We start from the raw sequence: 13,923 nt of genomic DNA on the forward strand, positions 1-13,923 counted from the left end.
TGCACAAACAGGAGCGCTCGGATGAAGCATAGAGCTTTGCGGGAGAGCAAAGAATGCGTTTGGAGCCCCGCCCTCCCCGCGCCCCGCATTCTCACAGAACCTGAGCGGCTATCCTGTCTTAAAACCAGAAATTGCAGAACCTTCCACCCATGCGCTTAGCATCCTCACCGAAAACTGTTGAAGACATCTGGCTCCTTCTGGACCCAGCGCTTTGGATGGCATTTGTCTCCTTTGCACCTCTCAAAGAACAGTATGCCCTCTCTCATACTTTCTGAAAGCTGCATTAAGGAACACTTCCAGCCAACATTTAAAGAAAAAGAAAAAGAAAAAGAAAATCAGACTCCGGAGACACTCTATGACAGGATTTACCTAGGACTCTGCCTGTAGAGGCCTTCCTATGATATCCATCGTATTAAAATCTCTTACTTCACGAGGAGAGCTGGAATAAATGTCGGTTCACAAACATTTCCTGTGAAATCATTGTCATTCTACCTTAAATTGAGACTTGATAGTCCGGGTCCCTCTAAACCTCTCTTCCTTTCCCAAATAGCTGTCACAACGGGAACACTACTGACTCTACCGCGGAAGTGGAGCTTGCGCCCAGCAACTTTTGCAACAGCTCTCTGGATTCTGAAATCCTCGTCCCCTCTAGACCATTTCCTAGCAAGCCTTCTTGTCACAAAATGAGACTGCTGTCTCCCGGCATTACAGCACTGATGAAAATGAGATGCAAAATACCAAATCAGGAACTAGACAAGCTTTCTTTAAAAAGGTGCTACAATCATACCCACACACAGAGAAAGGCACCTGCCCCTTCAGATATGATGCTGTATGATCATCAGAAAATACCGCAAGCCAAATGCATATTTTATTTACCAAACCTCCAAGCATTGTACCTAGCAAGAGTCACCTTTTTCATACTCAGACACTATCCTTGTATGGAGAAAAATGCAAAGTTCTTTTTATGATAGAATAGCAAATATTTCATGTCACTAAAAATTTGCACTTGGTGTCTTTGCAACTGATGTCTTAACCTCCCAACACGCAAGAGGCACAACTCACCACAGTGTAGAGCATTTGGGTCTTTTACCCAACATGCACCGTGATGCCATCTCCAACCTGTACAATGGTTAGACTACAAATGCAAACATTATTTGTTGTGAATGCCTTTTTCTTTAGCATCCTAACATTAACAAAATCTAAGGTGAATTCTATTGAAGTCAGAGGTAGACTTTTTCTGCAGCCAGGAAATGTGGTTCCAAGGACACCGGCATATAAAAAGCCAAGATGGAAGCCTGTGGCTAGTGAATCCGGGGTGATACTAGAGCTAGGAAAGAGGCAGGCACAGAAATCCGTATTGGACAATGTCAAAATGTACATAGGTTTCTATATCTGGAAAATCAGAGCCCTAAGAATGCTAAGCCTCTCCATCTTGGAGTAGAAGAATGTCTTCTCTCTTCCTGTACCTCACATTTAACCCTGTTCTCTTTGAGTGACTCATGAGGGCCAATTGTCACAGAAGCCTATCCATTATTTTTTGAGTTAGAGAACGGATTTTTAATTGTCAAATGTCTGCTTGCAATAAAAGGACTCCATACCACTGATCCAAAGAGAAGTGACTTCGGGGTTGAGTCCTGTGGACTACATATACTGAGTGAAGCCTTGATGGGCTGGGGCTTCTAGCAGAAGGGGATGGTGACAGAGATTCCCATGCCACAGGGTGCAGACATCCCAGCACTGCACTGGCTGGACACACAAGGACTGCTTTGTGAAGAATGGTATGGTCATGGCAAGAAGATCCATGGATCTCCTGAGGTCGTATTTTCAAATATGTCCTGCTCTGTTGCTTAGACCCTCTACTTTCGTTGAGTGAGTATAAACATGGTAAAAAAATGTTCAGGTCCCTACCCTCCGTAGGAGGGGTGCATGACTCAGGACGAAGGGAATAAAACAAGGTCTACTGAAGAAGAGAAGAAGGAAGAGGGCATTGGTGACCCCAGTGTGCTATGAGTATAAGACACCATTTGAAACCTACGTAGAGGCAAACACCAGGTATGTGCAGTCACCTCCAACAAGGATGCCTCATTTGAACTGACCCCAAGGTTCTTAGGCACTTGCCACAACCCCTCCCGGAATGTCGCCCTGTTTACTCTCTGCCCCTCCCCCACCACGGAATGTTCAATGCCACATTCTGGAGCTGTTTACTTTCAAACTTTGCTCAGCTCTGGCTGGCTCTCTTGAGCATCTGCCACATCTTGGTGACTTGGTGTGATTTATCTGAATTTTCTCACCATGGATCCTAGCAGGCAGGCGTGGGTACTGTCCACACCTGTAGGAATAGCTTCAGAAGGTAAGCCTGAAGGATGAGGGTATGGGACCTGACTCCCTGCCATGGGCAATTTAAATTTGAGACCAGCAGTGACTGGCAAGACCAAGGGAGGGAGGGGACAGGAGACAGATCTGGACCTCTGCAAGGACATCACCTCAGAAGCTGACAAAGCTTATGGCAGATTGAACAGAGCCCTTGGTGGAACTAAATTGCCAGGAGACACACTGCAGCAGGAGACACAGTGAGAGACCCTAGATCGGGTCTTCCTGTGTGGCAGGCAGGTCTCCTAAGCACAAGTCATAGGTGTGGTGGGATGGTTCATTGTGGTGGTCCAAGGAAGGTTCATGGACAAGGCCTGAGCTCTGGGTCACTTCTCCGAGCTTCTGGCTGGAACCTGCGCTGTGAAATTATGGATCCCACCCTAGACCTAAGGACAGCGCAGACTAGTCAGGAACCAGCTCAGTGGGGTCCTCTCTATGCGGATGGAGGTTATTTCATCCTCTGGTAGCCCAGAGTCCCTCACACCTTCCCACTGAGAGAAGGCTTCTTCTCCTCCGTCAGGTAGTTGATGTCTTTGATTCCTCCAAATCAGTTAGGAAGTGTCAACAAAGAAATGAGTGATTACTCTCAATATTTAGATATATTTTTTAAAAAATATCAGTTTAGAGGTGCAGTTCCGTTAGCCCATCATGTAACTGTAACCGGAAGCCTCTCTTCCCTGTCACTGCTTTCACATGGAGAAGGGATGTGGAGGGCTGTTGGCTTTGGTGGGTTCTAAGGTGACTGGATCCTTCCCTGGAGACTTTAGACAGAAGCGCTTGCCTTGGAACATGCTCTGTGTAACTGTTAAGCAGAGCTAGAGCATGTGTCCTGGCTGTCATGTGCAGCCTTTTGGACTTGGCTCTCTTTGAGGGGGCCCTCAGGAGTTCCTGCGGAACAGCAATACCTTCCGATAATTGCATCCGACTTGACATCTGGCTCATGACTGTATCTGCCCACCCTCCCTTTACCCCCCCCCCCCCGCCCCATGCCACCAAATCATTCTTTTCTATCGGTCGGAGCTCGCAAGAAAACAACCACATGTGGTTTTCACTTTGTGACCAATTGTGACAATATCAGTGGCTGTGGAAATTCCCAGAAGCCTCCTGACAAACTCCCTAGTCAGTCACCGTTCCCTGACCCTTTACAGCCTTCCACAGCCACTGCCGGGATAGCAAGGGCAGGTGTCAGGTCTTACACACCGGTTCTGTGGGAACAGCTCCCGATCATGGTGGGAACCAATGACTGTCAGGCCCTGTGGGCTGCCAGAATCTACCCCATTGCTGTTTCCTGGGGGAGGCATTAGAAGAGGGAGCGGCAACACAGGTAGGACACGCTATTGTGTCACCTCCAGGATTCCAGGGTGCTGGCATGGAAGATTGTATAGAGGTGTTTTGGTTTGTTGTGCTGGACTAGAAAGAGAGGGAGGTCTGAGAGTGTGGAAGGAACCCGCAGACAGGGATGAGGTCAAAATATTTGAAAGCTTCACAGAGGCCCTTCCAGAAACTGGCCTTCATTGATGGTGCCTTGCTTCCTGTGAGCATCATGACTGGGATGGTGGTCCAGACCAAGTCAAACTGATCCATCTCTGGGTAGAGAGCTAGAACACTGATGAGTTTTCTGCCAGGAATTCCTGAAGAGTCTCTCAGAGGTGGGAAAGCTGAGGGCTCCTCTCCACAGACAGCAATCAGGGAATCTTGCTGAACAGAAGGAAGATCCCTGCTGGAACTGTGCTTGGCTAGATGAACCAACCCAGCAGGGAATTCCCTCGGGAACATCTGCAAACAATCCTTTCTCCATGTCCCTCCCCCGATTTCCACTGACTGCTAGGGCCAGGGAGTCCCCCACCTGTGCCCCTTCCCCTCTTCATCCACTGTCTCCTTTATCTTCACAGCACCTTCGTTGGGACAGAACATGACTGTGAACCCCGTTGCCTCCATGCCTACATTTGCTACCCTGCCTGTTCTCCCACCTGCGCCCCAACCAGCACCCCAGTTATTCTGGGAGCCCCCAGCCCCCCTCATGACTGTAGGCATCTCTCCCAGAAACCCTCTGGTGCTATCTGCCTTGCCTGGGATGTCTTTAGTGGCAGAAGATGGAAGCACTGCCCTGGGAACAGCTGTACCTCTGAACATTGTACAAGTTGGGACACCAGGCAGGCCTGTCCAGCCTGTGCACAATGCCAATGTTGTCCTCACTCAGGTGCCCCTCAACTGTAATGTCCCTGGGGCCCAGGGTGGGAGTGTGGGGCACCCTGCTTCACTCTTCCTGACAACACCTGCTGCAAACACCTTCATAAATACTCCAATTGCTTCGGCTGTCCAGTCTCAAGACGGAACGTGGGTCCTGGGCCCTCACCCTCCCACCACACAGCCAGTTGTCCAGCTGGTTTCCGTCAGGTCCCCAGTGAACTCAGCACCACCTCCAAAAGGAGCATATGGGCAGAGCGGCCCAGCCAATGTCCAATCCAACTCCCCAGAATACTTGTCCAAACCAGACAGTGTCTATGGGAACTTCCGGCGCTGGCAGCTTCTCAAGACTCTGGTGCAGCGGCACCTGTCACAGACTCCTGACGTGGCGGCTTTCTCCTGCTTCCTCATGTGAGTGTCACGGTGCCTGGAAGGTGCTACTGGGGTTCCAACTTGATGAGGTGGATGAGGAAGGTCCTGGAGGAGATAGGGCCACCCCAGAAAGCCACACAGTCAGCCCCAGGTCCAGGGTTTGGACTTAGACCTTTCACCCCACGTGATAGCCCTTCTCCTTAACTTTTATCTTCTATCATTGACCTCAGTGTTTAATGCCCACAGCACACCACAACTGGTATAAGGGAGAGAGGCAAACTCCAGAAAGACTTAGACATTTGTCCCCAGCCCATTGTTCTGGGGAAATTCCCTTTGGCCAGGAAGGTTCTCCACCTGTCCTGGGGAAATCTTTGGTCTCCTTGCTCCATTTTGATCCTCAGCAGTTCTCTGCATCACTGCTCCAGTCATTAACCCGGGGTTCCAGGTCATTCTGGGCATCTCGTCCATCAGCTCGGCAACATGACCAGGTAGACTAAATGAGTCAAACCACAGACACTGTATTTTCACAGTTCTGGACACTGTCTTCAGATAGGACCTTGAAGAGCCAGTTCTGATAAAGTGTCCATGGTTGTCTCACAGGACTAAAAGAAAATCGGGGGGGGGGAGTGTCTCTTCTCCCTTCCCAGAAGAGCACTGTCCAATCCTGGGAGTCCCGCACCATAACCTAAACCTGGCTACCGCCACCCAAGGTCCTGTTTCTAATGATTTTCACTTTGACTTTGTTGCCTATACTTCCATGTTGGGAGCCTAAACCCCATTCACTTTTCCACACACAGAGAGTGCACGGGGCAGCCAGGGGAGCATACACAGAACTTTGTGTTGATGTTTGCCGCAGGGTTAGGCGTTCCTGGAAATGACCTTATAGTGCCATTAGGCTATAGATGTGTCTTGGGCTGGGGTTGGCGGGGTCTGGAGTGCAAGTCGATGCCTGGGTTGAGTTGTTCTAATGAATTACAGTCCAGTGCTTCGGTCCCTGGCCCGGAGGAAGCCCACCATGACTGTGGAGGAGGGCCTGTGGAGGGGTCTGCAGGAATGGCAGTGTACAAGCAACTATGACCGGATGATCTTCTTTGAGATGGCCGAAAAGTGAGTCAAGGGAGTCTTGAAGCAGGGTGTGTGGGGAGCTGGTAAACGTGGGTGGGTCTGTTGAGTCAGAAGTCTTGAGGAGGATATGTGGGGGGGAGGGTTACTGCTGGGTCTGGTGAGTTTGTTACCCATGCCTTGGCAGGAAGATTACCTAACACTTGGGCCCCTCATGGGAATCTTGCTGTTGAGGATGCTGTTCTCATGTCCTGGAGCGCTGGGCTATCTGCCTTATGGTCCCATCAATTCCAACATCATAAGTCTATCCCCGCCTTTCTTTTGAGGGTCAGAGTAGGAGAAGTGGCCCAGCCCAGCCCTGTGGGGTCTCCTCCAGCCCTGTGGGTTGCACAAAGCAAACACACTCCCCAGTCTTAGGCCAACTGCCTAGCATTGAGCCACTGCTTTTCAATAGCAGAGACCACTGCGTCTCAAGAGAGTGGCCTCAGCTGTAGCCTTATGTACCTGGGGTGGATATAAATGGAAGAAGGCAGAGAGGACAGAGGCCTCTTACACACTCTGAGGACAGTCTCTGGTCTTTCTGTCTCTGCTCCATGTGATGCTGTTGTGCACACAAGCCAACAAACAGCTCTCAGAGGGAAGCAGCCACACCTCTCGGCTTCCCTTCTACTTTCTGCTGACATCTCCTGGGCGCCTGCCTCCCAGGTCGCTCCCACTCTTCCAGTCTCAGCATCAGCATCTCTGGATCTGGTCCAGGATTCCTGATGTACCCCATCAGTCATATCCATGGCCCCCTTCCCAGTCAGCTTTCCTGTGTGGCTCTAGGCAAGGTCAGGAAAGGCCTTAAGGAGTCACCTGAAAGCCCTGCTTGGGCCATCTCAGACTGACTTGATTCCCTACAAATACCAAGGGCTATAGTGTGCCCTAGAGCTGTAGTTATGTTCCAAGACCAGCAACTTCATGGGATTGTACCAGACCATCCCAAGACCCTGCCCCTGTGTACATGACCACCTTTAGTAATCTCCTGTGCTGGGCCCTGGCCGCTTTCATCTCTAGGTTCTCAGAATTTGAGAGTGCAGAAGAGATGGAGAATGCAAGGCTGGAGATGGAGGCCTCAAGGCTGGAGATAATGAGAAGTGTCCAGTGTCAATTTCTTGCAACCACAGCAAGGCAAGATCCACCAAGGCCACCAGCTCCCGAGGTGGTTGAGGAACCAGGTAGGGTCACGTAGCTTTAGGTCTCTATGCAGAAGTCAGATCAGTCAAAATAGACTTTTGCTCCATTTGCTAGGTAACCTGGGGTCCCTTGCAGCCCTTAGTCTTGAATTGGGTAATCACTGAACTGGTCATGATCACTGCTCCTCTCGGCCCTCGTCTCCCTAAGGACCCAAACCCCGTGTGATCAGGACCTGGACACTGAGTATGAAGAGTACCTGAAACACTGGGGGCTCCAAATACTCTCCAATATGATAGTCCTAGACATATCACCCTTTACAACGTCCCCTCTCACAGATCTTTAGGGAAAACCGTGTTGGCTTGCCCTAGGCCATTGCAGTTCCACTGAGCTATGCTCTGCATGGCTTGCCTTGGGTGGAACTAAACCCCATCCATGGATCATCATGCTCTCCTATCTCCTAGTGTGCAACTCCACCAAGACTGTCCCCAAAGATGACCCGGCCCACCTCCCAGGACTCAGAGACGGGCAGTTACGCAAGACCAAGGCACCCGTAGAAATTCCACCTGAGGCAGTGCAAGAGTACATGGACATTATGGACTGGCTGGAGAGGCTCCCACAGCCGTTCACGAGAGAGCCCATGGAAAAGGAGGAGGAGGAGAGCAGTGGGCTGGAGCAGGAAGATGACTTGTACACAGACACAGGACTCCTGAACTACATTGACGAGCTGTGCTCCCAGAAACACTTTGTTGAGCAAGTGAGTTGCGTCTGGAGCCCTAATATGGGTTTCCCAGTCCTTGTAACTGAGCCTGCTTCCCTGCCTTCAGAGCTCTCTCTATGTCTGTCTGTGTCTCTCTCTGCCTCTGTCTCTGTCTGTCTGTCTGTCTCTCTCTCTCTGCCTCTGTCTCTGTCTGTCTGTCTGTCTGTCTCTCTCTCTCTCTCTGCCTCTCTCTCTCTCTTGTGTGTGTGGTGTGTGTGTGTGTGTGTGTGTGTGTGTAAATGTTGGCTGCATTACAACTTGGTAGCAACACAGGACAAGACAGAGGTCCCTTTGGCTTGGAGATGCCCTGCCTCCAGGCACTCAAGTCCTTTTCCTTCTGTTTATAGGTGGAGGCCATAATAAACCCCCAATTTGTGGCAGAAATCCTATCTTCCAAACCAGAGATGGACATACTGGCTCTCATGAAGGCGCTGGAGTACGAGGAAGAGGTCACTGTTAAGCAGGTAGACAGGGAAGGGTGAACACCAGGGACAAGGGGGAAGCAGCAAGAAGCAGGCAAGAGGCAAGCAGATACCAGGCAGGCAGGATATAGGGAGACACTAGGCACACTGGGCAGGGAAGGGAGGACCCCAAATAGAGTGGGATGCTGAGGGACACCAAGTGGACAGGGAAAGAGAGGACCCTGTTCATAAGAACCATGTGACCTTGACTCACCCTGACATAAAGGAAGTCAGGGCATCCCGCCTGGGTCTTCATCCAGAAGGGGATGCAGGTATGAACACGAGAGTAGGGGTGGGGTAAAGTGCACAGCTGCAAGGAACGTGGCATGACAGCCAGCAGACCCACAGTCCCCGACTCTCCCCTTGGCCACCTCCACCCAAATGCGCCACCCTCTAATCCTTCCAGTCTGGTCTGGGTCTCATGTGCCCATTTCCTCCTGCAGCTGCTGGAAACTTTGAAGAAGAAAGGCTGTAAGGCGCCACCTCTGAACCAAGATGCCTCTCAGATACTAGACAATGCTTCTGTACTGACTGTCAGCCAAGGTGCAGAGAGAGATGGCCATGGTCCCCAAAGAGGGGCCAGTGCACAAAAAGATTCCTCACAAATGGTTTTCTTAGACCAACAGTGTCCCGAAGACACCAATGCAAAAATATGGGGGCCTAGGCCTTCCGTCCTCCCAGATAGTCAATGTTTGACCTCACTGGTAGACATCAGATCCACCGTTACTGACTGTGGGAAAGAAGCCTACCCCCAGAGCCCAGGGTCCAGATGTGGAGTGAACCCCAGAGAAGTTCCTGCCACTGAGGAGCTCCATGAGTCCCTGGGCAGAACCACTGATGACAAGGAAGAGCTCCACAGTCTGTCCTTCCTCCTCTGCTCCCAGTACAACCTGGTGCCATGGAAACTGGCAAGTCACTTGTTCCCCTATGCAGATTTCTCTGACTCGGAGAGTATCCCCGAACCCTCATCTCCAAAGATAAGGGGTTTCAGTCCTGATCCATCTCTAATGGCCAAGTCAAAGAAGCGAGCTCTCCTTGGAGGCTTGACTCCCATGGCTAAGAGATCTGACCCAGGACCTGGTCATGGGGTGTGTGAAGGGCCACTCTCTGCCCTGGAGCTCGCTCAACCACTGCAGGCTCAGAAGAGGAAGCACGAGTCACTAGGCACCCGGAAGAGGAAGAGGAAGAAGCGGCACTGAGCCACCTGTGTGGTGCCTCCTCAAAACGGGCAGAGGTTTCACTCTGCCTCTACCCTGCAGCCCCGGACCTCCCCCCACCAAAAAGAAGCAATTGAAAAGAATCCAGCTCCTGCTCACTCAGGGCTAATCCAGCTGGTGCAAAGGGTAGCGCTGGAAGGTTAGAGGCGCTGGGCAATAAAGGCAGGGCTGAGGGGTGGGGCAAGGAGTGGGAGGGAATTATCACTTTAGAAGTTTGTAAGCTACGGTGAATAAAGGTAGTTTTGTTGAAAATGGTGTTAGGGCTGTGGCTGTGTCTTAGGGTTTCTACTGCTGTGAAAAGACACCATGACCGCAGCAGAATTAATTGGCTCGCCTGCAGTTCAAAGGTCCAATCCATTATCGTCATGGCGAAACATGGTGGCATGCAGGCAGACATGGTGCTGGAGAAGGAGTTGAGAGTTTTATATCTTGATCTGCAGACAACAGGAAGTGGACTGTCTCACTGGGTGTGGCCTGAGTGTATATATATATATATATATATATATATATATATATATATATATATATATGAGACCTCAAAGCCCACCTCCACAGCGACACACTTCCTCCAACAAGGCCACACCTCCGAATATGCCACTCCCTTTGGAGGCCATTTTCTTTCAACTCTCCACAGGCTGCTACTTTCATTCTGATGTCAGTGTTGCTCTGTGGAGCGAGGAGATCATGAGGGAAAACCTGGAGATGCCATGCTTGAGGGTGCATAGGGGCAGGCCCAGGACTTCCAGATTTATCCACTGATCCTAGGAGAATGCAGACTAACAGCCCCTGGGGTTCTCACTCCTCATAAAGTCTCTCTGCTGGTAAGGACTACGTAGAACATTTATTATTATCTGCGTGCTCAAAAGCCTTCCCAGCCTTCAGCCCTGTGGACCATTACTCAGTTTCTAGAATTAGCCTGTGATTGCATTTTTCTTTGGGAGTACTTTCTGCTCCCCTAAAGACATGGCTGGCAAGACTAATCTAGCCCTCAGCTAGCCAGGGCTTTCTTGAGTGGGTGGTTTTGGGGAAAGGCCTGACATTTGGAGGGGCCGATAGCCAGCTGGGGGCTGTTCAGCTGACACCTTTAGCCAGCTCCCATCTTACACGTCTGCAAATGCCATGCTCTCTGACGGGGCATTCCCTAAACAGGAGAAGCCTGCTCCTGTGGACTCTCTTTTGTAGATCCATTAATTTGTTTTCGTTATTGGGAATTGAACAGAAGGCCTCTGTACGCTAGGCAAGCATTACACTTCCAAACTATATCTCCAGATTCTTTTGCTTTTTAAGGCAGGGTCTTCCTAAGTTGTGCTAGCAGGCCTTGAATTCACTGCACTGAAATGCCACCACTACCTTGGGACTGAGATTACAGGCCTATGTCACCAAGCCAAGACTGTAGCTTCACATTCTAATCCCATTCAGGCTTATGTGCACCGGGAGGGATGGCAAGAGGCCCTTGTTCATGGGTGCCTGGCCAGGCTGCCCCATCAGCTAGCCTGGCTGTGTTCACACATAAGTCAACCCTTGGCTAGATCAGAAATGGGTCTCGGAGGAGGCTCATGTAGGAGAGGACTTGGTGTAGGCCTTGGGCTAGTTCATGGGGTTTTCTTAAGCTCCTTCAACCTGTATTGGCTCTGTGCCAAGACTCTGAGTCATTTTCTGAATCCTCAGCTGTGACATCACAGAAGATGCTTTTTGCACAAACCTGTGACCTTTGACATCATTTAATCATGAAATTAACTATTTACAGTGGTTAAGACAGCACTCATCAGTGGTTCATTTTTGAGTCTCATCCACCCTTCATGCTGAAGTCCTTCCTTGGTGTGTCTTTGGTCTTTATTTACCCCAACAGTCATGTTCTCTCTCACACATGTGTTTTAAAAGCACATGAGGACGAAATCTGTCACTTAACAACAGTGACATCTCCTAATAAGTATAAGAAGAGGAATGAATCAAGAAGAATTAGTTTCTCCTTTAGCTCATTGCTCCAACCCTGCATGCCAGTTCTTCATCATGTGCTGAAGGAGAACCCCAGAGTCAGAAAGCACACGAGTCAAGAGTCTTAGTCACCTTTCTATTCCCGTGATAAACACTGTGAACAATAGCAGCTTGGGGAGGAAAGGGTTTATTCCATATTACAGATTATATTTCATTATGCAGGGAAGTCAGGGCAGGAGCTCAAGAAAGGAAACTGGAGGCAGAAATCGAAGCACAGGCTTGAGAGGATGCTGCTCACTGCCTTGTCTTCATTGCTAGCTCAGCCTTCCTTTCATGTAAACCACCTTGCAGAGATGGCAATCAATCATTAATCAGGAAAATGTCCCCAGACTTGCCTACAGGCCAACTCGATGGAGGTATCTTCTCGGCAGAGGTTCCTCTTCCCAGATGACCCTGCCTTGCATCAGTTTGACAAAACACTAACCAGCACAGCGCGTTACACTGAGTGTGGTGCTGTCATTATGTGCTGGAACACCCCCCTTGTTTTCATTCTACTGCTCTGGCTGGGTACTGATGCTAGTTTTCTTGGATCTCTGAGTGCTGTCTCAGAATTCACTGTACGCTGGGCATCCACAAACTTCCTCCTTCAGTCTCTGTGAGTATCTCCAGAAAGCAGGCTTCTGGCATGTGGAGTCTTAGATATAAGACATTCTCTACTGGTTTCTCTAAAAGTGCAAAGCAGGGAGACCCAGTACATGTTGCTCTAGTGGTATTCAGAGAACGTACAGAGTATCAGAAAGCATTTATATTCTGCTGCATAGCGCAATATGTAAGCGTCAATATGTACAGTCATGAATGGGAAGAACATTCTAAGACTGTTTATAATTTGCAAACGTGGGAATTAAAGTGTATGCTTCTAAATAGTACATGAGTTAAAAGGTAAACTCAAGGAAAATGAAGAATTAGAACTGAATGACTGAGCCAGATAAATCATTGGTAACAGGGAAATAAGTGGTGGTTAATGTCTGCCTTAGAAAGAAAAAAATTAAAGTGTTCATGCAGTGAAATTAGAAAAGTACAAGATAAATGAGGAAACAGAACAAAGGAAATATAAGTAGAAGCAACAAATTTAAAGTTAAAAGATTAAATCAATAAAATAAAAAATTGATTTTAAGACAATCAGTAAAATACATAATCTGTTCATAAAGGTGGAACAGTAAATGAGGACGTCATTTAAACATGCTACCAGTCATGTAAAGAAGCCATAGCTACAGACCCTACATAACTGCCAGTTATGTAAAGAAGCCATAACTACAGATCTCATACTCATTAAAAACATAATAGGAGGAAATAGCACATTCATGCATATCATATTCATGTGCACATCCCAGCAGAACATTCATATTAAAAACTTCCATGCAGGGTTGGGGGATGGATGAGTTTAAAAAGTGCTCATATACACCTAATGAACTGGATGCCCAGAAGCCACGTGAAAATACCAGACACAGTGGAGCACAATTGTAACCCCACGGCTAGAGCAGCAGACACGGGGGACCTGTGCTGGATGACTACCTAGTCTGGCCTGTTTGCTGATTTCAGGCTAGTGAGAATCCCACCCCACTTCCTAAGGATGACACCCAAGCCCCCACTCCCCACCCCGACTACCACATGCACACTTTGGCACATTCATCCCCAATATCAATAAACAAATGTAATTGTCAAAATTAACTAAAATGGACAAAAGATAGAAACATAAAACTAAAATCTTTCGAAATAAAACCTTTGTAATTTAGAGTCACCATCAGCTTTGGTACCAGAAACATGACCTAGAGAATGAAAAACTGGACAACTGGACCTAACCAAAATTAGAAGCTCTGAAAGAAAAAAGTCTCTCTCTGAGGACAGTACAAGAGAGTGCATGTGAGTGCCATCCACAGAACTCCGACAGATTTTACCTCATTAGTGCTTGTGAATTATATAATGACAATACAGGCATTACACCAAAATGTTACGTTTCTTAATGTGCCTGAACCACCCATCAGATACTCAAATGAAATGAAACTTACAGAAGTACAAGTAGATGAACGCAGGTCTTAGCTGGAACCTCCCATACCCTACCCCTGACCAGAAAAGGAGAGAGACAGCAGACAGAAAATCATTAAAGTCAACAGCACCATCCTTCCTTCGATAGGACACCACAGTATCCTGCCAAATAAAATCCCAGGACCACATCTGAGTTAACTTGTGCTTTCTACACAGTACGGTGAGTTATGGCATTCCTTCAGAACCGGCATTTGTTATACCACAGATCCAACACTTCCAAAGACTCCTAGGAATTACATTTCACAAAAAGGAGGAAGAGGAGAAGGAGAAGCAGCAGCAGCAA

At 48.8% G+C, this 13,923-nt stretch overlaps 1 protein-coding gene across 1 annotated transcript; it reads left to right on the forward strand.

The window, feature by feature from the left end:
* The first annotated feature begins 2,079 nt into the window (after positions 1 to 2,079).
* LOC125399571 (NUT family member 2-like) lies at positions 2,080 to 9,857 on the forward strand. The gene is made up of 7 exons (XM_048433007.3): positions 2,080 to 2,350; positions 4,263 to 4,968; positions 5,908 to 6,036; positions 7,048 to 7,208; positions 7,629 to 7,921; positions 8,272 to 8,388; positions 8,829 to 9,857. The coding sequence occupies exons 1-7, from the start codon at positions 2,293 to 2,295 to the stop codon at positions 9,582 to 9,584; spliced, it is 2,220 nt and encodes a 739-aa protein (XP_048288964.3). The 5' UTR covers positions 2,080 to 2,292; the 3' UTR covers positions 9,585 to 9,857.
* The last annotated feature ends 4,066 nt before the right edge of the window (positions 9,858 to 13,923 follow it).

The sequence above is a fragment of the Myodes glareolus genome, chromosome 14 (assembly GCF_982192425.1).
Source record: "Myodes glareolus chromosome 14, mMyoGla1.1, whole genome shotgun sequence".
Taxonomy (NCBI): Eukaryota; Metazoa; Chordata; class Mammalia; order Rodentia; family Cricetidae; genus Myodes; species Myodes glareolus.